The 27908-nt window shown below is 36.7% G+C and overlaps 1 protein-coding gene and 1 long non-coding RNA gene across 11 annotated transcripts in view; one reads left to right on the top strand and one right to left on the bottom strand.

Annotated features, from left to right (window-relative positions):
• SPTBN1 (spectrin beta, non-erythrocytic 1) overlaps positions 1-27908 on the bottom strand; it is a 170842-nt gene that overhangs the window by 98720 nt on the left and 44214 nt on the right. The window contains exons 1-2 of one of the 2 annotated variants that reach the window (XM_087888433.1): positions 21340-21424; positions 16294-16489 (exon numbers count right to left, since the gene is read on the bottom strand). In XM_087888433.1, the coding sequence (XP_087744559.1) occupies positions 16294-16441 (148 nt within the window). In that variant the 5' untranslated portion in view covers positions 16442-16489; positions 21340-21424. Of the gene's footprint in view, positions 1-16293; positions 16490-21339; positions 21425-27908 lie in introns of those variants that run through there. The other variant, XM_034427371.3, reaches the window with a different exon arrangement.
• Positions 80-25913, top strand: LOC117671507 (uncharacterized). 9 transcript variants are annotated; one of them, XR_015732770.1, is made up of 5 exons: positions 80-168; positions 20261-20310; positions 24334-24404; positions 24967-25038; positions 25719-25913. It is a non-coding gene; the product is annotated as an uncharacterized LOC117671507 (long non-coding RNA). The 9 variants fall into 9 exon arrangements; XR_015732774.1 differs by lacking the exons at positions 80-168; positions 20261-20310 and adding exons at positions 21496-21664; positions 22494-22554; XR_015732782.1 differs by lacking the exons at positions 80-168; positions 20261-20310 and adding exons at positions 21668-21756; positions 22494-22554.

The following is a 27908-nucleotide window of genomic DNA, read 5'->3' as shown; positions in this document are numbered from 1 at the left end:
GGGCGGGATTATTAAGGAGGCACAAAGTTCCTGGAAACCAAAACCTCGCTGCAAAAGGGACGCGTTCCCACGTCCACCCCGGAGGCTAGGAGCTTGGAATGAGCACGCCCTTCCTGGCCAATCTGAAGACTTGGGGAAAAAATTGAATCACCTATGAAAGTGTACACGGTAAAGAGGCAATGGTAGCTCCCCACACAACGCTGGTGGAATTACATCTTTTGTTAACAGTTTATTGTAACGGAAAAGTCTCAGATTACTATCGCTTGGAAAAGAGGACGCGGTTCCTCCCCTGCACTAGAAGGAAAGGGAAATAGAACACAAAATAGCTAATTCTTTGGAATGCTGTTCAGTATTTAGCATCATGCACGAGAAGAGAAAGAACTGCTAGAAATGTAGACGTTGCAAGACTTCAATGGCATTTTGGGGGAAAGAAGAAAATGAGTCTTCTTCACCTTGACCTGTAGCTTTGATTTAATTGAGGATGCTAAATGTTTTGACATTTGGAAACAGGAGATGTATCTTTCTGTGCAGTTGCATGCATGCATGCATTTTCATTAGAAAAGCAAAGCTTTGACAAAATGAATTTGGAATATAATAGTGTTTGTCCTGGTGTATTTATCAGGATGGCAACTTCCAAGATTCCTGGCTGCCAAAAAAAAATCCTGATACATTCAGAGGGGAAGAGAGGGAGGGAAGGAAGGAAGGAGCTAAAAAAATTGTCAATATAGGGCAGGAGTTTCTTGTCAGAGTTCTTATTTCTTTTAAATGCATGTTCTAATTAGCAGAATTGATTTTATTAATTTGTATTTTGATCCTGCATTTTCAACATTTAAGAGTTAGCTTACAGTATTAGACTATAAAGATTTCAAATTATCTTGTAACTATGTTGCTTGTGTATGTGGATAATAAAGTACTGCCATTGGGGAAAATGCATTCCTGAGCTGAGCAGCAGAATATAGCAGCAGTTTATAGTTTTTTCACCTGCAGAGATAGGGATGGGGAGGTGGAATAATAATATATTTGGATATTGTAAAAAAAAAAAAAAAAAGTGGGAGAAACCTTTCTTTCCTGAAGACTAAACCAATATGGCAAAATGTCTTATGTTCCAATATTGGAGAGAGACAGAGCCAAATATGGACGAGGTAGAACCAAAATTTTCATAGTAATTTTCCAAGATTAATGTATAACATTATACATTATACATTAATGTATAATATATATAATATATTTAGAACTAAAGACAATAATTATTTTATCTTGGATTACTTCCTGTGCACAAATATCCAGGCTTAAATTTGCGTCTTCTCACAAAGTTTGCATGTACTGTTTTCACCAAGCATACATTTTTGCGAACCCAAATTGCTTTTGTTTTAATCAAGACTGTTGCCTAGACTCAGCCTTTTTCCTATGCATGCAAAATATTGTCTTTGTTTCCTGCAATGCTACCGTTTTTAAATAATACATTAAATGTGTAACTGCTTTGACAGATTGGCATGCAACATTGGGCACTTGGAATCAGGAGTACTGTACTTAATTGGCTTAAAAAATGGAGCAAAGCCCATCATAAGCATTTTTTTCTGAGAAAATAGGCAGATCCATATGTTGTGTCAAGCCATAAACTGATGTATTTTTGGATTAGCATGTTATGATTTATACAACATATTATGAAGCTCAAAATGTTGTGCCAACCTAACAAATTGTAATTATGTACATTTTCTAATGGTCATGGGCATCTGTTAGGAATGAGGGCTGGGTGAGGGGGGATGTAAATTGCATGCCTCTTTGTTAGGAGAGGGGTAATTTCCTTACCAGATTCCTCAATGCTTTCAACAATGGCAGAACTTCTAATATACTTCCTGCACTGGAAAAGTTCTTAAAAATCCAGGAAGATATTCAAAAATATACCTGTCTTGAAACAGCCCATGTTGAACTGTATAGCACATTCAAACATAAGGAGTTGACCACAGGAAATGTTTTATGACATTTTGTATTATGTCACAAAATGCTTTATTGTGATTTTTATATCATAAAATGTTTTATAAAATTCGCCAAATTTCAATTCCACTGAAGTCATGGATTTTGGATTTTAAATGCATTCTGTAAGATAGCCCATTTTAGGTACATTGGCTGAAAAACCCAAAGGTGCTTTTTCAAAAGGCAACTTTGGGACAACCATGACCCTGGATGATTGAGAAGCTCCAAAGGCATTTGGTTGAAAAAGTGTTGCCCTATGATATACAGTTTCATTCAGTTAAAGGTTGCAGACATGAGAGTTTTAGTAGTGTATAGGTGACAGTTTGATCTGGGGAGAGGGGTAATCCAAGTCTTTGATAGTCATTGGAGGGACTTGCATAAAAGACTGAAAACCATTGCTTCAAGCTATAGTTTAGTATCATGAGAATAAGCCACAGCAAACATCCAGGTAGCAGCTACCAGTAGGAAAATCCAATTTTTTAAAACTACCGGTTCTGTGGGCGTGGCTTGGTGGGTGTGGCGTGGCTTGGTGAGTGTGGCTTGGTGGGCATGGCAGGGGAGGATACTGCAAAATCTCCATTCCCTCCCCACTCTGGGACCAGCCAGAGGTGGTATTTGCTGGTTCTCCAAGCTCAAGATTTCTGCTACCGATTCTCCAGAACCTGCTGGATTTCACCCCTGGCACCTACCCATTGCCTTTTTGATTCTCCAATGAAGCTGCGAGGAGGATTTCAATTGGCAGAGCCTGGAGCTTTTTCTAAACCCTAAATGTAGTTAATGTTAATACGATTTGTATAGTACAAGCCAGTTTCATAAACCAGGGCATGAAATTGTTTGTCTAATGTAAGAAATGATGAATCTAAACTGAGAGCAAAAATCTCTCTCCTATGGCCAAAGTGGAAAATGTCTGTCGTGTGGTTGCTGTTTCAGTGTTCAGATGAGCCTTTCATTTTATCAAAGCTAACAGCCATGAACAGAGCTCTCATCCATGAATTTGGGCTGTTTTAAAGCCATTGTCACATCTTGAGGCAGTGAATTTCACAGATGGCTTCTGCGTTGGGTAAGAAAATACATTCCTTGGTGTTCTGGATTTACAACCCATTTTATTCTTCTATGGTAAGAGAGCCTAGGTTTCTCCTGTAGTGTTTCTCTCTCGTCCTCCTTATCTAGATGGATTATTATTATTATTATTATTTTGCATTGTGGTTTAAGCAGAATGTCTGGAAAATCTAGCTAGCACATGCAATGATACTTTTGCCAGACTTGAAATTGTAGTGGAAATAACTGGTTCTTTTGATCATCTCTGTATATCTGTATTACCAGGCAGTTCAGTTGTAGTAGCTGCACCTTTTTTTTATACTATACTCAATCGACATTTCTACAGGACCCAGCAGCACATAACACCTGCAGGTATATTCAATGAAATGCCACTGCCCCACCCTTCACAAACAGGTGTTGCTATGAACCTGCGAACCGCAAAACACTAAGTGCCAGTGAATGCGCAGAGAGATGAATTAGACTTAGACTTCTATCAGGACTCAAATTGCTGTTCTTTAATGCCCTTGGCTAGATGCATAAAATAAATATCTGAAAGATTTGCTTAGAAAGAAGTTGGGTAATAGTTTAAAATAAGGAGAACAGGTTGGAAAGTGGTTGAGTTCCAGATTCTCTTCACATATTGTTATAACAAGGCAGGAAAAGACCTCCAACACTTGAAAAGTTCTGTTAACAAAACTGCCAGAGATGGGCAGATGGTTTGCTCAGCTTCAGATGACAACTTGATATGAGAGCAAAAAAAGAGTTCTTCAATGCTTGATAGACACAACTACACTGCTATCTTGGTAAAAGTGCAGTAGTGGATTGCCATTATCTTCTTCCAGAATTTCTTTCCAATCTGGAGATGGCCAATGAAATAAGAAGTATATACTGTCTTTGGCATTTTCAAGATCAATCGGGAATGGTTAGGTACTGTCACCTCTGATGTGATATAAGAGGTAGCACAGGCAGTCTGCATGCTGTATCTATGCCACATAAATGAGTTATTGCATGGCAACCAGGCAGACCTATGTAGAAGGAAAGCATGAAACCATGATATGAACTTAATTCACAACTGAAAACTTTGCCAACTTACATTCAGAGGAAGGATCCAAAGGGTTGATGGGGAAACATGTTCCAGCAAAGTTCATTCAGTTCAAAATTTCTGTAATACACAATTGTACATACACACACAAACACATGCATTCTTTTTCAGGAATGCCTTGAAATAATCATGAGATGCTCATGTGGCCTAGGTTTTTCTTTTTCTTGGACTTGTCTGAAAAACAGCTGCAATTAGGTTAATTGATAACTTATATTTCCTCAATTTAAAAAACCTCTTAGCATAATATTAGGCCTTGAGAGTTCTAGAAATAGCACACATGGTTCCCCCTACTCCCATTTTATTATATCTTCACAAGAAAGCTGTTAAGTAACTAAACTGAAAGACTGGGAGAGATCTACTAAATCATCTACTAAGCTCAGTGCTTGAATGAATTGGGATTTGAAATTGGAACTCCAGTAGGCTACCCATCGGCGTCACATATAGGCTCACTCAGAGTGGAAGAGTTGAAAGGGACTCTATAGATCACCTAGTTCGCTTCCCAACCAAGTCCATAATGCCATGTTAACTATTCTCTAAAAAGAACCAGTATTAATTCATAGTGTAGGTGAAAGGACTTGTGGTATTATAATCTAGTTTACTAAAGTTGGGAGAATCTATTTTTCTGAATTCTAAAGAGTACATAAACATTCAAAAGGAGACTACTGATTTCACATGGACTCATCATGAAAATAGAAAAAAAGAGGAGGTGATTAATATAAGCAGCTGATAATGTCCAAATCAGCCATTTATGGTGGTATAACAGTGCAACCATATTGTGGCTTCAGATTGCTTTCCAGTAATATTTCAAGTTCTCAAAATAAATTATAGGTAGTCCTTGAGCCCCACAGTTGAGCCCCAAATTTTTATTGTTAAGTGAGAAAATTGTTAAGAGCCTTGCTGGTTTAATGCACCCTGTTATTAACACAGCTGCCTGCAATTTCTGCAGGTTCAAATCTTACCAGGCTCAAGGTTGACTCAGCCTTCCATCCTTTCTAAGGTAGGTTAAATGAGGACCCAGTTTATGGGGGCAATAAGATGACTTTGTATAAATATACAAAAGTATGAAGGCTATTGCTTAACACATTGTAAGCCGCCCTGAGTCTCCAGAGAAGGGCGGCATATAAATCAAATTAAAAAAAAAAAAAAGTGAATTTTGCCCGATTTTATGACCTTTCTTGCCAAGTTATTAACTGAATAACTGCAGTTGTTAAGTTAATAACACAGGTGTTAAGTGAATCTGGCTTCCCCATTGACTTTGCTTGTCAGAAGGTCACAAAAGGGGATCACATGACCCTGGGACATGGCAACCGTCATAAATTGTGAAGTGTCCGAATTTTGATCATGTGATTGAGGAGATGATGCAATGGTTGTAAGTGTAAAAAATGGTCATAAGTCATAATGCCGTTGTAACTTTGAGTGGTCACTAAAAGAACTGTTGAAGTGGAGGACTACTTGTATTTGTTAATATATTTTCAACAACAATTTATCACTGAGATATTATAACACTTTCTGAGAATGTTATGAAAAAGTTCATCAGCAGAGCACTCCACTAAGAGTCCCGAGAAAAAAATAGAACCCAGCTTTCTGTTGGAAGTCAAAACTGCTAAGATTGGAAATTATACCATAAATCTGCAACAACATGGCACTTAATGCTGGTGAACAAAGAGACCAATTAAAAGAAAGAATAATCTGATGTATTTGAACATTTATAATCCCAAATGTAATACATTCCCTTCTGAAACAAATAAAACATGTATTTCCTAAATATTTCAATCCGCTCACATAATTTTATATATTTGCATTTGGGGTATTGTCTGTAATGTAAGTATAATGCTGAGATATTTGATGAAATATGACACACACATTGTACAAATTGAAGAGCTGGAAAAAATCCCAGGTAAACTTAGCTAGAGACAGAAATATTTTAGCATAGCTTCCTCCCCCCAATTTCTTTGTATTTTTCACACAGGAGAATATGATTTCATCTTTTAAAAAGGCAGAATATTGCCCAGTACTGGGACATCAAATTATTATTTTTATAGCAGTACTGGTGTAAAAAATGAGGCCACTTTAAGCAATGTATAAATATGAATGATACACAATTTGAAGACCTTGTTTTATACATCCAATAAATGAAGTTCAGATAGGCAACCTTCTAAAAGGAGAATACATTTCTGTTTTGAAGTAATATTCTTTTTCCAACCATATTAAGGATTGGAGGCGAAACAAATAAGGATTGTGAGACCATCTAGTAGACTCAATGGTAGGATTAAACCCTTGCTTCACAGCTTTATTTTCCCCACCATTTCCACAACATCAGTTAATCTCATATAAAAAAGCAGGTTTGGAAGAAAAAGGAAGCACTTTTCTAATTTGAGTTTGGAACAAGCTCAGCTACCAATTACACTCTTTTGATACAGTATCCAAGCAACAGGCAAGAGATTGAGAGGAAGTGGAATTCAAAGAACAACTTTTTGCTCAATAAAAACAAAAGATAAAACACACGGAAAAAAGTTGTAGGACAATCCCTTTTGTAAATATGTCCATTGCATATTTCACTTATGTAAAAATGTCTGAAAAAGCTGTCCACTGGCAATAACATAAAAAGGGTAATTTGGCCTTTAAATAAAACCTGGCAAAGGCAAGGAAAAGCAACTTTTTAAATGATAAAGTGAAAGGGCATTTTCCCCTAAGAAAGCGATTCTTGAATTTTTGTTTTATAATACCATAGATCCTCTCATCCTTGTTTGCTTTTCATTGGCATCCAATTGATCACTTTAGGAGGGCTAGATCAGATGGGGCAATGATCTGCTCCAGCAGGCTCTATCTATATATGAGTGTGCATTAACTGTTTCAAGAAAGTAAGTTAACAAAAAGCCTCCTTAAGCTACTTACTCATCCGCTATAAAAGTGCCCAGTGAAGTATTTGCTAAACTAAATGTCATTTTTCACATTTTCCATTATCTATTGAAGAACACACTTATATCAAAACAGTAGTTTAGCTTATTGTGCTCACTGGTATTCATGTCTTCCAATCATATAGCTGAGGTGAGTATAGTGAATCTCAAAATCAGAATAATACATATGCACTCCAGCTTAGATAAGCAAATTGAGAAGCTCAAGCAGAACTACAGAATATAATCAGCAGTTGTACAATTAGTAATATTTGTATATTTTAGCTGATTCTGATTGTTTAAAATTGCCTCCTCAGACCAAATCAGCCAAATATTCATTGATTACTAATAAAGCTGAAGAATATTTGCATCTTAAATAGGCCTCAAGAGTTTAAAAGATCCCCCTTTGCCTTCTCCGAATGAAAATCCTTTCTCCAGCCCTCAGATCTCCATAGTTGCTAATAACCCATTTCAAAGATAAGCACGCCTGCTCTTATATCACCACTATAGTAAGTGCTTTTCCTCTCTCCTGAGCAGCAGAGCTGGGCTAAGGTTAATGGTCTCCTTTTGAAGCAGACACTGCTTTTGTCCTGTTCAGCTGGTGTTCAAGCAGATATAAAATGTCCCAGTCACTCAGTTTGGCAAATATCAACCAACCTATTAATACCATACACTACTCTCTTCAAATGCCAAGGGACGCACAGATGTAGATTTAAATAATATGCATCAGACTGATGGCTCTTGTAGCCCTGGCTTTCCTCTTTCCCTTGATAAAAAGCTTCACTAATGCAAGAAAGGTGTGTGGGGGGGGGGGAGTCTAGTTGTTTGCAGTTGCATCAGCTTTTGTGATTTCAAAATAGGCACGTGGATAAAATTAATAGTGATGTTTTGAGTTCCCTCCTCCCCTATTCAAAATTTAGTTTCATCTTGAGGTCATTTTATTTCATATTTTCATAGTTTTGCCAACTGCAATTTATGATATGAGATTAAAAACATTAGAATAAAACTTTAATTGTACTAGAAATGCAAAATAGTACAGCCTGGGACTGCTTATATGTATTTTGTCAGTATTTGTGTTATATGTCTGGCCAAAAATATGGCCTCTAATTTGCTTTTTTTTTTTCTTCCTGGATGTCTTTATATGGCTTACTGGGGTTGTAAGATTATGAGTGCTTAAGGTATTATTTTCACAACATAAAATCCCTTCCCAAAATCCCAAAGGTGCCTTTCAAAAGGCAACTGGACTGTTTTTGTTTTTTCCTTGAAGATATTTCACTTCTCGTCCAAGAAGCTTCTTCAAATACATGTCATGATACACTGAATTATAAAGATCAACATTCAACTGAAACCACAATTTTTCTTGATGGGATTAATGCACAGGTGTCAAACTCAATCGTGTCACATGACATATGATGTATCACGACATTTTTTGCCTTTGCGGAACTGGACTGGGCATGGCCCGCATGTGATGCATCCGGCCCACAGGCCGCCAGTTTGATACTCCTGGATCATTGATTAATAATCAATTAGAAAAGAGCCAAGGAAGGTTGTTTTTTATACTGCTCCAAGACTATTACTATGTATGCGAAGAAAGGGACATACACAAATAACCACATTGGAGAATTGGTTGGTGAAGATAACAAAACTATTAGAAATGAACTTGTTTGATTAGACAAAAATTCAATAGCTACATTTATTAGTGACTGGAAACCCCTTATGGAATTTTGCTGAAAAAAAGAAAAATTAATTTGTAATTTATGGGTTTGAAGATTAGAAAGGATAGTTTATGGAAAGAAATAATGATATAAACTTAGAGACACAGAGTAAAATGTAAATGTATTTGTCAAGATCAGAACCTGTTTCTTTAGTATCTTTTTATTTTCTTCTATTTCTTTTTCATTTTTATTATTTGTCTTTATTCTTCCTTAATTCAAAATGTATACTGTGTTTAACTTCAATAAAAATTATTTTAAAAAAGAAAGCAGCATGTTTATTATCCAATAATGGAGCAAGAGAGAAATAATTCATTTTCCAAACTAGGAATTCCCAATAATGATTTTAAAAAAAGGAGGTGGAGAAATGTAACCCTTTTATTATTGGCAACGTCTTCTGTATTGTCATGGTTCTCTCACTTGTAACGCATTCACTTTGTTCCTACCAATCTTAAGCAAGCCAAAACATAAAGAATAGTTCTTTAACGCTTCCAAAGTTAATAGCCAGCTACATCATATTTCATTTGAATGAATTCAAGTATCTATCCTCCTAATTCCGTTCATCAAATCCTGGGCAAATGATGTATATGCTTCTGCTTAGTTATTTGCTCAGTAATCAATCAGCTCTTTTTCATGCATTCTTTTTTTTTTTACATCTTTCTCCATTCAAATAGGCATTCTGAAAGCTGAACAAGCTGGTAAATGTAGCTCTCTTCTCGTACACGTGCATTTCACTTGCACACATACAAACCAATCACTATATCTTATTAGATGGCAGGTAAGTTAGCATGTACCGTGGCGCTTAAAAGTTTGTGAATCCTTTTGAATTGTCAATACTTCTGCATAAATATGACCTATGTGATCTGTTCTCCACATGTCATAAAATTAGATAAAGACAATCCATTTAAGCAAATGAATTAAAAACATTACACTTGTTTGTGTATTTATTAAAAATGCTCCAAAATCAATTCCCCCAGGATCCTTTCCTTCCGCCTTTCCTTTCTTTTCTCAACTTCCTAGCTCCCTTCATCCTAGCTATTTGTTCCTTTCAGACACTTTTTTAAAAGGTTTTGGCTACAGTACTCATTTCTGTATCTGTTTTCTTCTGTTTATTCTTATTCTAAAATCTACCCTTTTACCATGAGATCATCTGTAACGGTCGTGAGATAAATGTAAAATGTATTCCCAAACTCCTCTTGTCTTTGTTAGATTCATGCTAAATACTCAAGCACTAAGGTAAATGTTATTTACTAAGGTTAGAGACCATTTTATCAGAGCCCCAGTTCATTTACTAATCTATTGAGGGTTTTTTTCTTTTCTTTAGAAGGAATTGTTCCAATTGGATAATGAACCTATTTTCCTCTATTAAATCTTGGAAATATGGATTGTTGTGTGTGGTGTAATGCTGGCAAGTGACTGGGAGTAAAAAAAAAAAATAGAACCGGCCATTTTTCAAATTCCTCTAAGCCAACTGGTGGAATTTCCACAAAACTCAGAAATTTAGGCCAGTTTCAAGAGTAAAGCTCAAGAGTAAAATGGAATTTCTTGACTAACAAAAAGCAGCTATGATTATATGCAGTCAAACTTCATTTGGATACATATTCAGACTTGTCAAACAAAATCCCAGAACCACAATAAATGTAAATATTCACATGTGTAGTTATTATTATTTTTTTCACCTGGATTTTACTATGAACTCAAAACTACTCCAGGTTATCTGGAGAGATTTTTTAAATGTTTTTTTTTTATGCCTTCTGATCAAAATGGCTTTAATATAGTTTCACCTTGAAGAGGCCAGATGTCCCTAGGATACCAGCCCTCGATTAAACAAGAGAAAATCTCAAACAGGCACTTTTCATTTTATGTTTCCATCTGCTACTAAGCAATTCCTTCAAATGCCCTTTGCATAACTTAACCTCTGGTTGTCTCTACTGCCTCTGCAGTCTTCTAAACTTTTATAGTACAAAAATTACCAGTATTTAATTTAGCCTTGCAGATGTTTCACAACATTTATATAAGAAATCGCTGAACAACATGCTATAAAATGGGAAGGAAATTATAGCATAGTAAAACACTAAGGCTTTGCTGGCAGAAGGCTCAAATTTCAAACTTAACTCTTGATCCAAAAGATAGGCAAAATGATTTTTGTCAGACCATCATATAGTTCAGTCCAATATTTGAAGCGAAAGATCCAAAATGGTATCTTCTGATACTTGGATACAATCAGGGACATCCCATATGATTTAAATGGAAGCTATATCAGTGATCCGGCTGCCTGAAGGACAGAGAATCTAACCTCAATTCAATAATGATTACTAAAATTCTTAACTACTAATAATGCACCTCTCTTCATTGGACATTCTCAAGCAGAGGCTGAACACAGATTCTTAATTTTGATTTCTATGCTAAGCATGGGATTGAACTCGCTAGTCCAAATATTTCTTTCTGAATTAGGATTCTATTATTCTATCTTGGAAAATACAAATGATCATAAAGTAGGATACAAGCTTCAATTAAATTGAAGTTGATATGTTGGAAGTCAAGTTCCTTTCAAATGCGCATCACAAAACATTACCTCTTCATTCCAAGATAGGAAGCAAACAGGAGACAAAGCATAAAGTTCCTTTTTATTCCCTTTTCAATGAGCCCCAGTCTAAGTAGAAGGTGACGGCATTCATAACTGCTAATCACATATAAGGCTGTTAATGGAAGCAGTCCTATATTTACAGTAAAAGCAGGAGAGTTCTTTTGTTGCTAAGATCAGCTGTCCTGTCGGAATATGTAGGAACTCCAAATGAAACGTGGAAGATGTGTACAGGTAGTCCTTGACTTACAGCAGTTCATTAGTGATCGCTCGAAGTTGCAATGGTACTGAAAAAAGTGACTTATGACTGTTGCAACATCCCTAGGGTCACATGATCAAAATTTAGATGATTGGCAATTGCCTCGTGTCCCAAGATCATCTGATCCCCTTTTGTGACATTGTGACAAGCAAAGTCAGGGGGGAAGCCAGATTCTCTTAACAATCATGTTATTAACTTAACAACTGTAGTGATTCACTTAACAACTATGGCAAGAAAGGTTGTAAAATGGGGCAAAACTGACTTAACAACTGTCTTGCTTAGCAACAGAAATTTTGCGCTCAACTGTGGTCATAACTCAAGGACCACCTGAATTTCCAATCTCTTTAGTTTCAGGATTTCTCTGAATAATAAAGAAGAGTATTTATCATATGTGAATGATAAATACGTCCCCAATACGTCCCCAATATGGGTAAAAACCAAGTAGTCACTTTGTCCAGAAGTGAGCATCTCCATTCTTTGGACATATGGAAAAGGAAATGCTTTCAGCTTCTCCTCCTAGTTTTTAGGAACATTTATCAAGGAAGACCCAGGTATTATAAAAGGTAAAACCTTACATGACCTACATACCGTGTTTCTCTGAAAATATAACCTACTGAGAAAGTAAGCCCTAGCTTGATTTTTACATGTGCGCCCAATATAAGCCTTACCACCAAAATAATGCTTCACCAATCTCTCTCTCTCTCCCTCCCTCCCTCTCTCCCTCCTTCCCTCCCTCCCTCCCTCTCACAGAGGGAGGGGAGGGGGAGGGAGAAAAAAATAACTTGGAGATTATGGCTGGCCATTTTGTGTTGCAAGCACGCAAGAAAAAATTCCAGCATCTTCCTAACTGGCATGGCCCCACCTTGCAGTATGTCTCATGCTGCTGAGGCATTTTGTTCAGAGGTCAGGAATGTTGGCAAGCTACTATGGATTTAGGAAATCATTTACAGAGTGTGTTGAAATGACTATGCAGGGCATTGCCCCAAAAAGTCAGAGGAACCTCACGTCACAATGACCCAGTACTCTTCACATATTCCAATCTGTACAACTATACAAAAACCCTTGGATCATGTGTGGACTCTCCCAGATCAGATGACTTAATATATCAAGGGCAGCAATTTGTATGGAAGTGACAACCAGTTTAGAGCACTACAGACTTCTTGACATTTAGAAAGCAACCCTGAAAGCTTGAGATTTTAGTTTCTATTTTCTTTCTTTGAGAGCTGAGTAATAATCACCAAGATAAAAGATTAGTATAGAGGGGACATTATACTGCCCTCTAGCTTTAGTAGGATTCACAACTACTATTATTGGCACTGTAATTAGATACCTATATCCAAATGATACAAAATGACTGGACTGTTGTAGATATTGGTTCTAGCATGCGATAGTTGATTTATGCACCTGAAGAAGTGTTCTAAGTGTACATCTATATACAGGTCAAATCAGTATTTAAGTTCAAGCCAGTGTGTTTACCAATACACTGAGATTTTCAATTGTTACAAAATGTCTGTAAGTGTCGATTCTTCTAGGATTATACTCTCTGGACCAAATTAGAATTTTCTTATCTCCCACTTTTTTATGAATATGGTTTTCTGCAATCCTTATGTACATTACATTTAAGACAAATCCGTTTTTTGCCCGCTGAAAGTGAGAATGTCTCCTGTTCTTTTGAACAGCTATATGTTTCAAAGAGAGGGTTTAGGCAACTGTTTTTCAGTTTAATACAAATATTCCCAATAGCTTCATTCTTCTCTTTTGACAAGCCAGAATAAACCAGGAGCTCTTCAATTATCTATGATTTCCTACTGGTTCTGGAATAAGGCAAAATGTTAAACTTAGATTTTGCCCCCTTCCCCCCATCTTCAGAGGCAGTAATGTGTCATTCATGCATTCCTTCGTCCCTGCCAAGGTCCCTACCTAAACAATTATTTAAAGGTTCTTTTAATTAAGAAAATGAAAGAGAAGTTAGTATGATACAAAGCAAAGACCATGTTCCAAGGTCTCCTATAGATCTAAAGGCATTAATAAAAATCAAGAGTTGGTTGCTACTCAGTTCTTTTCCTTTTGACTACAGCAACCATTTTGTGAGAGTATGTATATTTCACTCTCAATACTTCTTACTGACCTCAAAAAATTAAGGAGCCCAACCTACATTTCTCTTAAACTGAAACCATATAACTGCAAAGTGTAGCTGTAAATAGGTAAAAGATAATCCTGACCATCTTCTGCTTTATTCTGATTCTATGCTTGATCATAGCTGTTCAATACCTGAAAAGCAGTTGCTGAAATCAACAGGTTGGATACAGGCAATGAAAATCATGTATAGTAATGTTCATGTCAGAGACTTTATAATAATAAGAGTTTTACTGGGAGAAGCAGGATTAACTATATCATTTATTAGGTGAAAGAAATAGCAGCTTCAAGCACTGTAATGGAATGGAATATAAATCGGAGCCAAACCAACGAAAGAACCTTTGTAGTGCAGTGGTTTAAGTATTGGGTTAGAATCTGGGAGAACCGGGTTCATGTCCAGCCTTAAACATGAACATTCACTAAGAGTCTTGAGTTAGCCACTGACTCTCAATTCAACTCAATTCAACAAAGTTGCTTCTTGTAAGGACAACATAATGGGAGCCTCATATTGCATCTTTCAAGAAAAGATGGGATCTAAATCCCATTTACTTCCTTTGTTCATGTTTATGTTCATACCTATACTTGTTATCTTGTACATGTTTGACAAACAAATAAAATAAAAATAAATAAATAAATAAATTTAACAATCATTTGTCTTTTTTTTTTTCTTTCATTCACTTGTGTCCAATTCTCAGAGACTGCCTGACAAATCCCTGCAATTTTCTTGGGAAGGTTTTTCAGAAGTGGTTTGCCATTGCTTCCTTCCTAGGACTGAGAGAGATTAGTCTAAGATCACCCAACTGGCTTTGTGCCTAAGGCAGGACCAGAACTCATGATCTCCCAGTTTCTAGCTTGATGCCTTAACTGCTACATCATACTGGCTCATATAACATATAATATTCATATAATCACTCACTATCCATGCCATTTGCTGACAGCATTATAATGTCTTTAAGTTATTCCCAGTGATGTTTATAGAGTGACCAGCAATTGGCTATTGAGTGACCAGCAATTGGCTACTGAGTGACCAGCAATTGGCTATTGAGTGAGTAAGGTTGTGATTTTGCCTCTAAGGAGGAGATCCATATAAAGATCAGCTGTGGGAAAGGCAGCTGAAATAGTGTATCTTTCTCTCATCTCAGTCAGCAGGTTATTAAGCTACCGTGGTTGGGAAAAAAGCTTTAATCTCCATTTAATTATTTGAAAATAGATTACATCTCCTAAAGAGTTCAAGGTTATCTCTTCTGTATTCAAATTGATCTTTATCTCCTTTGTTGAAGCATGGCAGCAGTGAGGTTAGCTGGTATAAGGATATAATTGCTGCTGATATCAGAATTATGTCCATTTATTCTTTTGTACAGTTTTTCCAGTGCAAATTGCCATAAGGGACAACAGACACAGGTTCGCATTACATGGGAAGATGGGCAGGTATATATATCCTTGATGTGGAGGTCATTGTTCCCATTAAAGTCACTCACAGCATCAGGAATTAATATTTCTAAAATTTTTGCTGCATGATGACTCTTTCCCCCTAATGTTACAAATGCCTGAATGTGCAAAGTGAGAATAGTACTTTACCTTGAGATGTGGCTGTTTCAGCATCCCTCAAATATTCAAGTAATCAAAGGTAGGAAATTGCCTTATCCAAGTCACACTGTTAGTTCTCTTAGTTCGCTACTTTCAACACCAATTGATAGTAATTCTCTAGATCAGTGGTCTCCAATCTTTTGGGCGCCAACGACCAGTTCCGTGGAGAGAGGTTTTTCCACAGTCCGGAGGGGGCATGGTTTCACATGCTGCCTGTATCCACGGATGGGGCTTCACTTGTTTGTGCAGCCTGGTTTCTGGCCTGCCGCGGACTGGGGCTGGTCCACGGACCGGGGGTTGGGGACCTCTGCTCTAGATTTGAAGCAAGGTTGTATTCCAGGACTGAATTAAAGACTTTCTATATGTAAAGTTGATGTTTTATCACAGATACAAGATAAAGTCTCTGAAATTAGCATTTCATTATTCTTTCTGGATTGAAATGTGTAAGGAATGTATTGCAGTACAAATACTTACACTTTGTCTTCCTGTTATTTATAAATTGCACAGCACACTAAATTATATCCTGCTATATACATTATAATTATTTAATTCAGTTTTCCCCAGCAGCATTCAAATTCATTAAAGTAGCTTAAAATTAAGTATCTCTAATTGCATTATTTTTTTTCATTTGGTTTTAACACCAAATCACATTGCAGGTTACAAGGCATCAGGCTTTCAGGTCATGATTTGGACCCTAAAACAAAACCAGTTCATTAAACCAGGATATTTAAACCATGGTTTAAGTCATAAGGGACAGATTCAAACATTGCCCCAGGCCAAGTGCAAACAAGCAGGCCACTTGGTGTTTATTTCATAAACTAAGACCGTATAAACCTAAAAATGAAGTCTTTTCAAAAGATCATTCTTGATCAAGAGTATTTGATCCACTTCCAGAAAGTTGTCCTTGAGTTTGAAATGTGCAATAATCAAACATTATCTATTTATAATCAACCTCAGGCTGCACAATTAACCCACTGCAGCAATAGCAATCAGAGCAAAATTCCTACCTGCTAAGGCTTTAATGCGAGACCTCTCAAACAGCCGAGCAGAACTATTCTCATTGTCCCACTCATCCACATCCCAGCGGTTATTAACATCGCTATATTGCTGTTGGATTTCAATGTTGTCATAGTCTGTTGCTACTGTTGTTGTCATCTTGAATCTTCTCAAGCTGGTCTCAGCATCAGCTACTCCTTAGGAAATCTGCAATAAGGAAACAGGAGTGTGAGGGTAAATAATTATTGAGATCATTTGGAAGCCTTTAAAAAGAGATAAATGCTTCATAAATAACATCAGCACTATCACTGTACAGTAAAAGATCAGAATCCTCAGCCTTCGTGGCTGTGCATTTCCAAAGCAGCATTTGGCTGGGGCAGTTCGCTGCTATGTTCCCAAATAGAGTGTGCAACATGGAGCTTTGACTTCTAGTGGTAATTCCCTAGCTGCAAGTTTGGAGGCAAGCAGCTGCAAGTTTGGAGGCAAGCAGCTGGTTTTCACATCCTTAGTATTGAAGATGAGCCAATATTGGTTTTCTCTTCTCCCTTTACAGTATCAATGCCAGATAATAGTTATAAAGAATTCAGTAACATTAAGGATTGATATCTGAATTTATTTCCCTCTTGCTTCCCTATCCTTAAGGAAGCATAAAGAAGAGGAAGAGCAGCAAAGCAATTAAGGTTGTGGACTGAACAGGGCGATTCTAAAATTCTTTATTAATTCCACATAGCTTGATGAGACTTAGTCATTGCATACAGCCTCCATAAAAGTAGGGTTTGGGCCTGTGCAAGTGAGAAGACGAGAGACACAAGTGGTAGGGAGAAAAAGGCAACCTAATGTGTCCTGAGCAGAACACTTATAAACACTGCTGACAGATTAAAGAGTTGGAAGGGATCTTATAGGTAATCTAATCCAACCCCCCACTCAAGCAGGAGACCCTATACCATTTCTGACAAATGGCAGTCCAATCTTTTCTTGAAAGTCTCAAGTGATGAAGCTCCCACAACTTCCGAAGGCAAGCTGTTCCATTGGCTGACACAAGATGACACAGCAAATGAAAGTGGTAAAGTAGAATGGTGGCAAGAATGGATGGGCGAGTGCATTCCAAGTTCTCCCCCATCCCACAAAAACCATACAAATCCCTGCAGAACTCTAAGAGTTCTATGCAACCCAGTTTGAAAACCCCCAGTATAGAGATTATTAGGATCACTGTGATTTTGGCAGGCAAAATCAGTCACTCCTATCTCAGCTTTCATTCACTACACTTATACAATAGGCTCCATTTTTATCATCCATTTTTAAATTGATCTTTCAAAATGCTAAGAACTCTTAAGAGTTTTCTGCATCTTTTATTTTTAGTGATCATCCAGATTTTTGCAATCCTCATTTTCATCTTCATACCGCAGGTGCTTGCATTCTCTGTATTACTTTTACAGCCATATTAGCAGGGGGAGTAACTTAGGATCACCTATCATTCTTAGCCACTTCTTTTTGACTGAGAAATGTCCCCACAGCATTAGTAATTTGGTCAAAACTTCGTTCCTATAATTCTACTTTCAGTCTGCAGGCCTAAAAGCTTATGTAGCCAACATTTCCCCACAGCCAACATTTCTCATGAGATGTTGCATCTGTTCTCATGCAGATGTTCTCTGCATGAAAAATATCAGCAAATGTAGAAAAACACCAAAGGTTGCAGTTGTACAAACATCACCATGTTCTGTAGCTACAGAATAGCAACTATTTATGCAGATTAACACACAACTAGATGAAGGAATGAAGTTCCTTGCATAAGGGCATGGCTCATGACTGACAGTTCAAAGTATTTAACAGAAACTTTCTATGATGCAAGTCTTTATTGCAAGTATCATGTTTTTCATACTAAGATTGTTATATAATTTGAGGACCATTCAATTTTCTGATGGTACTTTAAATGTACATTAGAATAAATTGTTCATGCAGCAAACAGAAAAGAAAGCCTTTAGATTTCTTCTTTTTCACTAATTAAGTATTTTCCTTTAGGGAAAAGGCCCAAATCAAAATGCAGTCAACTGCAAAACAAGAGTATTTCAAGATATTTTAAAGAAGCAAGTCCACTCAAGAAATGTACATTAGGAACATGTTAGGTTTAGGGTTTTGTTTTGTTTTGGCAAGGTGAGATAGGAATTTTCTTGATAATTTCAGATTGAGATTTCATTTTCAAATGCATATCTTGTGTAAGAGGGGAAAAAATCCAAAAAACTAGAGGAATAAACAAAACTCAGCTCTCCGTTAGTAGCAGAAAGAATAGATTTTTCCCCAATGCAAGAATTTTCTACTTATAAATATAATATATATAAATATAATAAATATAATTTTATTTCTCCATAAGGGAGCACTATAAAAATGTTATATGGATTTGGTTTAAAGTTTTGCAATACTTTAATTGGAAATAAGAACTTCAAAACACAAATTCAGAATGCAAAAACCATACCTGCTGCAATTTGTTAATACAGTCATATGATTTTTCAAGATTGTAGAGCTGCTATGAGCACTGAATCCTGAAAATAGATGCAGCTATTTTAATGAGTTCCAGGCAGTACTGAGTTTATACCCTCCTGATCTTCAAATCATTTCCCCGCAAATAATCTGAAGTATTGTACTGCTCACTGTCCTTTCTAGCACCTTATTTTGTCCTATTTATAGAAGCAGGGTATTTGGTTACTTTTCCTTTCTGTTTCCTGAAATGGTTAACATATATCAGGAAAATTAGGAAAACCTTCATTGTCTGGAGTGCAATAGTGAAATATTGACCATAAAAACAACAAAACCAAACTGCTGTTGAGTAATCCAGTTGTGAAGTATAAACAGCTGTAGCCAACATTATTCTGAATTACCAAATGTCCTTTCTTTTCCTGACACCATCAAAAATATTGTTTCCTGACTAAAAAGCTCTCTCTCTTTTTAAATGAGCAGGGAGTTTTGAGGCTTTATGACCTTGGAGAGAGAGAAAAAATTCTAAATATAGGGTACTCCTGTCTCTTGCCCTTTGCTGCAGAGAGCACTTCTCTTTCTAAATTAAAGCAGTGCTTGACAGTTCACTCATTTTAGTTTTATCAAGTTACTCCAACTCAGTGCTGCACCTCCATTAAATCATCCCCAGAGATTATCCCAAAGGTGCTTTTTCAAAAGCAACTGGACTTTCTTCATTTTGTTTGAAGATATTTTGCTTCTCATCCAAGTACTCCTTCTCCTTCCCCCCCTCCTCCAGAACTGAAGATGATTTTGTGGATGAGAAGCAAAATGTCTTCAAGCAAAACAAAGATAGTCCACTTGCCTTTTGAAATAGCACCTTTGGGACAACCATGACCTGGATGACTGAGAAACTCTCTAGACCAGGGGTGTCAAACTTGCATCGTCACGGCAACTTCACATGACATATCGGGACTTTTCCCCCTTCGCTAAACTGGGCAGGGGCAGGGCCAGAACATGACGCATCCGTCCCGTGTGCCACATGTTTGACACCCTTGCTCTAGACATTACCAGTGATATTTCATTCTGAATCAGGCATGTTCAGTGGCAGGTCCCTTCCAACTATGGTACTGTCTCTCTAGAATTCTCTTCCCACCAGTGATCTCCTTTTAGCACAAACTAAATATGTTTTTGATTTTTTAAGACCTTTTATGACCTTGTGCCATAATATTCCCAAGCAACAACTGTGGGGGATTCTGGGACTTTCAGTTCTAACATTCCAGCAGTCTACCAGGTTCAGGAAGGTTAGAGCATTCTGTTCTGCTCTGATTTGTTTGATTTGATTTTATTGTTTCATCTGATTGATACTCCAGAGAGCTTTGGCAGCAAAAAAGCAATTCAAGCAATACCATGTCAATAGGTAACCTTTTATTTTAATACCGCACTTGCTTGTTCAGAACATTCAAGATTTGTCATGAGTGCTGCAATGTGCAAGCTGGCAAATCTAAACTCTTTCTTTTTTTGCTCTAGCTAACTGATGCCATCTACTGACAACTGGATTATGTCACACCAGAAAGCAGGTACAATTTGCCTAGGGAAAAAACCCTTATGGAAGATCAAGTGAGGTGAAGGTGCCATTGGATCAAGAAATATTCCTAGATTTTACTGAATTTTTATGCAGAAGAAAAATGTTAATTGCTACTCTATCTTATCTTTTACTTTCTGCTGTTGCTATTTTATATCTCAAGTAATAAATAAGAAGGAAAAGATCATTCTCAGTTCATTTGCTTGCCAGATTTTTTTTTTTTTTGCTTGCATTCATTTATGATGCAAACTCTTACCTAGCATAACATTCTTCAGGAAATAGCAATGTCTAGCTAAACTAGGCCAACATGCAAAGCCAGGTCTGGTATAGTTACCATTTGGATAGAATGGAATACCTATCCTGGGTTGTAGGTCAGACTGGGAAGTTGAAAAAAAATAGTTTCTGTTGTTACCAAGAAAATCTCATGGACACATTTGTGTATTCACTAGGAATTGAATTTTATAATCTGGAAGGTAAAAATGCTTAAAATTCCTTGTACTGTATTCCAGTTTTATCTGATCTGGAAATTTCTAATGAAGCACCTTGTTCTTTCCTCTGAAATGCATATTTGCTTTAAACTGCAATTTTACACTACAGGATTGAAATTTCCCACAGAAAATACTTCACTGTCAGTGTCTTCAGCCTGTATGTTGTTCTTTGGCTGGGAAAGAGAAGGCAACAATGGGAGAGGATTATGTAATTGCGATTAAGCCACCTGATAAGAAGGTTGCTGAGCAACCCTGGCGATTCAAATGTTTGCCTAGGGCCTTATGCAAAGCCGATTGCATCAGCGGCACTTCCTTGGACTGCACTGAATCTCCAGCAAGGAATTTCATGAATTAAAAACAAAACTCAAAGTGACTGTCTTTGACCTGTTACTCAGACAATGTTACTTGTATAATATGAATAAAAGCCGTACCATGGTTTAACTCAAATGAACAGTTAGCTGCATCAGTTTAACACATTCTTATCAAACTGCACATCTCACAGTGTTCACTATGGTATTCTCAGGACCAATCCTTACCTCACAATATTAAATATTCAGTTTCTGCCCTGGCCTTCTCATACAACGCTCAAGAAGGACAGAAGGCACATTTGCCAACATTCCACGTTGGCATCGTTTGAATTTCACATTGCCTAGTAACCAGCTTGTCCTACCGTTAGATGGCATGAGACAGTTGTCTCAAGCAGCTGTGACTTGGAAATAACTGGCAGGGAGCAGCTAATTCCCCTATGCAAATTTACTACTCTCCAGTAGGGTGGAAAAAGCTTTTCCATCCCCATACCATAATTCAACTGTTAGTCTGATTTCAAAGCAGGCCAGATCTTCTTGGCACTCTTCCAGATGGGTAGGGAACACAGCTCTCAGGAATGTAAACCAAAAACTCCTTGTGTTGGCCGAGAGTGTGGTCTCAGGACATCTAGAGGGCTGCAGGAGAAGGTCATTTTGTATGATTGAAAATAAAGCAATTTGCTATGCAACAATTTACCAGTTGTTCATTAAAAAAAGGCAGTGTGGGAGGGTTCCAAGGGTTAACTGCATGTCAGTCATATCTAGTTTGTTATCCAAATGAGATAAACCCAAGGAGTTCTATAGAAGTATTTTTCCCCCAAGTCAACCATAATTTTATTTCTCTTGCAGTTTTTATAGCCTACCCAACTCAGAAAACTACATGCCATAAGAAATTACATTTGGTTGGGGGAGGGACATTGAAAGAAGGGAAAAACAGTGTCCTTTAAAAAAAAAAAGTAAACCAACCATTTCAGAATATTTTGTTCAGATAAATATTATATATATTTCTCTTGAGGAATGGTTTCACTGTATGTCTAGCTTTCACAGCAGACATAGTGGCAAACCCATTTCAGCACTGTTAGTATAACAATATAGACTTATATCACTTACGTAACTGTTTCTGCACCTAAAAGAATCCATGCGCAGAGAATAGCAAATAGCAAGAAGGAAATGGTTTGTCCAGACTGCTATCTGAAATGCTGAATTCTCCATCTACTATCATTCACTGGACTATTTTTCAATGGAAAAGGAAGTGTATTTTAAATAAATAGCAATTTGGAATCCTGAAGCACCACCAAATAGCAAACATATTCTTTTGGAAGCAGACTGATTAGGTACTGTAGGTGAGTCTGTATAGGTGAGATATGTTTTTCCTACTCAACCAGGTTCCTCACCATCAATAATTGCCTTCTTCAGAACAGATTCCATAGCACTGAGTGTGTGTGTGTAAGTACATTTTAATATCTGTAGTTTCTCTAATCAGTACTATGTATTTCAAAGATAGAGGCAGTGATTTAAAGTTGCTTGCTTTAAAAACATCTTTTGTCTGACATTTGTTTTCTGTTGGATGATTTTATTCTCATTCAGTGGGTGCTGTGTTTGCATATAACAACAGGAATTTGGCAGACCCTGGAATGCTACATAAAGGCATGGAATTGTGCATGCAGTTCATTTGGGCTTGCTTTACTCTTTCCTTCACATTAGAAAAACAAAACAAACAAAGCAGGATCATAAACCAGAAATATACCAGGGATGATCATTGGTTTATATATGGGGTTTACAATCAAACTAAATGAATTAAATGAATTTAGTTTGTAGTTTAGTTAGTAAACAGAGAGATGGGCATTATATAAATTTAATAAATACATAAATAATAAATAATTTTGCAATCTTTGTGACTGCCTAATACTTATTCAATGTCCTACATTTAATTCATTTATTTGGACTCATATTATTTACAGATAGAGAGCTGTTTAGGGAATTCTACTGATTCTGAATTAGAAATGAAACTATTTTCACTTATTTTTTTAATAAAACCATCTCGTTAATAGCAATATTATAACAGTACTGGGCAGATAAATTTTCTGTGGAATGCTACACTTCTTTTGCAAGATAATTAAATTCTCTATCCTTGGGAGACTCATCCATTTCTTCCATTCAGACAAATTTCAGAGATGGAGGGGTTATCGATCTTATCACATGGTTTTCAAGTCCACTTGGCTAAAATGTGATGGCATTTTAAAAGCAAATATAACATTCAGCTTATCTAGAACCTTAACAGACATCCACAGCTTTTTACACTTGGTGTTTACGCAACTGGGCCTGCTAAGTAGTGCAATAAACTAGAGAAAAACTAAAACAACCTATGCCTTCCTCCATGGAAATCTTGTCCAGCATTTACTGCTGTTTTTATAAGGTTACTAGGTGTTCCTCTTACACTTTCAAACTTTCCAATATAAGGACTAGATAATTACTTTTTCTAAAAGAATATGAAAATAATTGTGATAAAGGAATGGATGAGCCATTAAGGGTGGAAAAATGAAAACAGAGACCTGGGAAAGAAGAAAGTGTAATAAAGAAACTCAAAATAACCCTGCCTTGATTCTATTTGGTGTGAGATGGGACAGAAGAAACTCTGAAAAGCTTTCAAGATTAATATCAGCTCTTTAAGATAGGCTAGGTCAGGAGACAGACACCATAAGGATTTTAGGAAGGCTACCTTATGATTGTGGGGTATAACAACAGAATTTTGGATGACCCGTCCATTCCTTTATCAAGGTATTAATCCCCTAAATTTGAATTACAGGGGCTGAATTTAATTCATTACATACTTCATTAGTGTGCTTTCACAAAAACAAAGGCATACATATAAAGATTTTCCTTGATATGAACACAGACAGTAGTATGGGCATACGGAAGCAATGGACCATTGGCACCAAGTCCATGTCTTAGTTGTTTATTTAGTTGTTCAGTGCCAACCTGCTGATTTCAGCAAGTGCTTTGTAGTAACTGGTCAGCTCTGATCAAACATAGCATTAGAATAAAGCAGAAGGCAGGCTGAATTACCCCTTATCTACCTAGAGATGCACTTTCCAGATATGTTAAGAGGACCTATTTCTGGGGAAAAAAAGGCTTTAACTGCACTATGTGGTAAACATTTTTTCCTGCATTTACACCAGGTTATATACAGTAAATATGGAAACCATTACTTTATTTCCTTTCTAGGTGTTCATTATTACCCCCATTTTACAGTGACAGGATGGAGTGAAGCACACAGACTCATTCATATACCTGAGGTACCTAGTAACCCACTGGCAGAAGCCTACAGCTTCAGAGGCATTTATTTTTAGCCTGATTAGCCTGAGAGGATTTAAAATCCCACCTAACTGTCAAGTAGATATTACAGTTGTAATGGGCCTGTCACCAAAAGCAGCATCTTTATGTCAAGCAAACTCCATAAGAGGCTCTGTAGCTGCAAGCTTTTACTGTGTGACCAATTTCCTTCTGTTGTAGGCCTCTGAGACCATGATAGCAGCCATGGGATAGGAATTCTGGAGAAAGATCATTCCAGAGTAAGAAAGGTTTGTCAGTTAATACCAGCTGTGGTATTCAAGATAATTTTTTCCCCAATGATGACACAACACTGTGGATCACTTTCTCCTAAATCTGCTCTAGGCCTCCTCATATATAAAGTTTAGATGCCTCCTGGAGTCTTACATTAGTTCTGTGATTATACTGCATTAATTTACTGTGTCCAGATTATTATTTATTTCTTCAGTTTTAATCTGCTGCCATTTTATGCTTAAAATTGTTTCCAGTGTTTCCTCTGATACATCATCATCTTCTTCTTTTTTAAAGGCTTACAGGTCTTCTATCAACAATATTCTCTTCCTCAGTCTCCTGAGTCCAGTGGATACTGATTTAAGAGAGGTAACTGAGAGAACAGGAAACATTCCTTTACAGACACCTTCCTGATTTGTATTTTTTTAAATATACACATAATTATCACAAATGCTGATTTATAGTTTTCAGATCTGAAAATAGTAATTTTACATCTTCCAGAAGAGTATAATGGAATAGGAATGTCTGCAGGTGTGGTTAAAAAAAATTAATTTGGTGGCCATGATGGTGATGAAAGCTCCAGCCATATTTATATGTTACACATAAAAATGGGTGGAGCTTTGATTGCACAATTAGAGTTGCCATTGCCATCTTGATTCTGTAGATACACCTGCATTGGATGGTGTGCAGATGCCTGAAATCGAGCCTGAAGGCTTTGAATAAATAGCATTGATCATAATTAATATACCAATTCATTCCTATTCTCAGCCTCAGCTGGTCTTGTCTGTGTAATGCTAGGCTTGTAAGTACAGCATTAACTGTGATGACATGGAAAGAAGCTATAGAATGGGAATCCCATAGCATTATATTCACCAGAGATGTTTAACAAAGGCATATATTCATGCTGAGATTGTCACTGAATTGTAATTTTTAAAGTGACAGGATAAATTTCTGAAACATGTGAGGGCAATTATCAGTTTACTAATATTAACGTTAGTAATATAATATGAATATTAATTAAGAAGTTATTTTATTTTATTTTTGTCCAGGTTCTACCAACTTTTTGGAGTGTGGCTCTCAGCATGCCATTCAAAGACAGATTGTGGTCCTTATCTTGAAAACAATGGTGTACAATGACCTGAAAGATTTCCACTTGGGTGTCTATCCAGGCATGGGTAAAGCTGTAGTTAAACAAAAGTAATGACCTGTTACAAAATAATAAATAAAACAAATCAGTAATGAAATGGTTCCATTTCTTTGCTTCTGCCATAATCATCATTGGCTAAATGCTGCACTTTGAGATACTTTGTGACACAAGAAGAGAAAGTTCATGAGAAAGACATATCTAAACCCGTATACTTCAAAGTCTGTGTCAAATAATGAAACAGCCTCCTTTCTCTTGGCATCTCCTCAAAACAAAATGAAAGAGAGAATAAATAAATTGTAAGAAGTGATTGAGAGCAATGCTTTTTTCACACAGCTTTCAAAGGCTGGGACGTGGGTGGGACGTGTATTTTCTTCCACAAATAAGCCAAACTTTAGTGAATTTTATCTGATAAGAAAATAAGCAATTTAATCTAAACCATCTGAGAATATGTTGAAGAAAAACATACACATGTATACTCAAAACTTTCACTGGATAACTTTGGTGAATCAAGCAGCTGATGTTTCAAAAGAAAAAGGTTATAGTTGCCGTAATCCAGTCTCAACCACATCTGGATTTATTTCACAATGCTCATACTAGCTGGGATTATCAGTGTTGAAGGAGACAATGGGGCAGCCAAGTAGATGCTGAGTATCAAAACTAAAAGACTTGAGTTCTATGTAAATTATCTGTTTCTTAATGAATCTTCCACTCAGCCAATTGCACTTTCTTGAGTTGTGGAATAGATAACATACAGACAACAGAGGACAAAGGAGCTTCCATCTAACTACAAACAGCTACAGTTTAAAAAAGAGCAAAGGATAGCTGCATTCTAAATTAAAGACATAACTGTAATATTATCCATTGTCCAGTGTTATCCACTGGAATTAATTGGTGTTGCCCCAGAGGAAACAACCAAAATCAATAGCTCTCTACCCAAGATGGTAGGTTCAGCAAAATATTAGGTAGATATCATGATCATACAAGCTGTTAGCTAGTGAAGCAGGCTGCACACGAAGAGGTGACTTTTCCTTTGGAAAAGTCACCTCTGGAAATCTTCAGGGTTTACACAGAGATGACAAGGATCTTTTCCTGGGCGCGAGAAAGTTGGACTAGATCACTTCTATCATCTCTGTGATTCTATGACCAGCTGTAGTAGTCTATCTTCTAAGTATTATGTAAATTTATGAGGATTTACCTTACTTAGTAGGAAAATGTTGTTAACCTATAACTTGTTATTAGGCAAACTAAAAATCTTTCCTGAAATGTATTCTACAAATATGTTGAGGTTTAAATTCCTGTGATCTAATTCCAATTAGGAAAGTTGAAGTCTGAATAGATCTGGAGGGGAGGCATGCTAGGTTTGCAAAAGGTTGGTTAGAGAAACTGATTTTTATAAATTAAGAAAAAAATAAGTATGTGCTGGAGTATAAGGAACTTGCTAAATTCCATTCTGCTGCGATTCCTCAAGTCTCTGAAACTCTCCTGAAGAACTGGAAGAAACCTCAGAAACTGAGAAGGAAATGAAACTGGAAGATTCAGGAAGATTCAGAGGGAAGAGAATGGCCTATGTGTTGCTAGGAGTCAACACCAAATGGCTTATAATCATTCAATTTTGAGGTAGCAACAAATAAATAAAAAAAGGAATAGATAATACAATAGTATTAATTATTTAAGAAGTGGAGGGAAAGAAATTAAAAGAAGATAAGGCTAACTGACAATAATAATAGCAATTAAAAATGTCCTAGGATGAGATTAGTTGATCTTAAGAATTTCTGATCTGCTAAATATTACCTCCTTCCTGTAGTGAGACTGCCAAACAAACAGGCCAAGAATGTGTATACTTCTAATGAATCTGGCTCCCACTCTTAAATTCTCACTCTTTTTCCAGCCTAATCTTGTTAGGAGGTTTTCTTCCAAATTCTTCTTTAATAGTTAGAAATAATGGGCAGCAGCTGTGTTCCTGAAGTTGTAATGAGAAATGGAAATACAGAATGAAGATGCTATCTATATAAAAAGCAAATTTGCTACAAATTGAGAATTCTGTTAGTCTGCAATATTACAGTAAGTAATCTGCGAAATGATAAAGAGATTT

The sequence above is a fragment of the Pantherophis guttatus genome, chromosome 1 (genome assembly GCF_059756535.1).
Source record: "Pantherophis guttatus breed Tessera chromosome 1, ASM5975653v1, whole genome shotgun sequence".
Taxonomy (NCBI): Eukaryota; Metazoa; Chordata; class Lepidosauria; order Squamata; family Colubridae; genus Pantherophis; species Pantherophis guttatus.
Note: the sequence above shows the minus strand (reverse complement) of the source record. Positions and strands in the feature narration are given on the sequence as shown.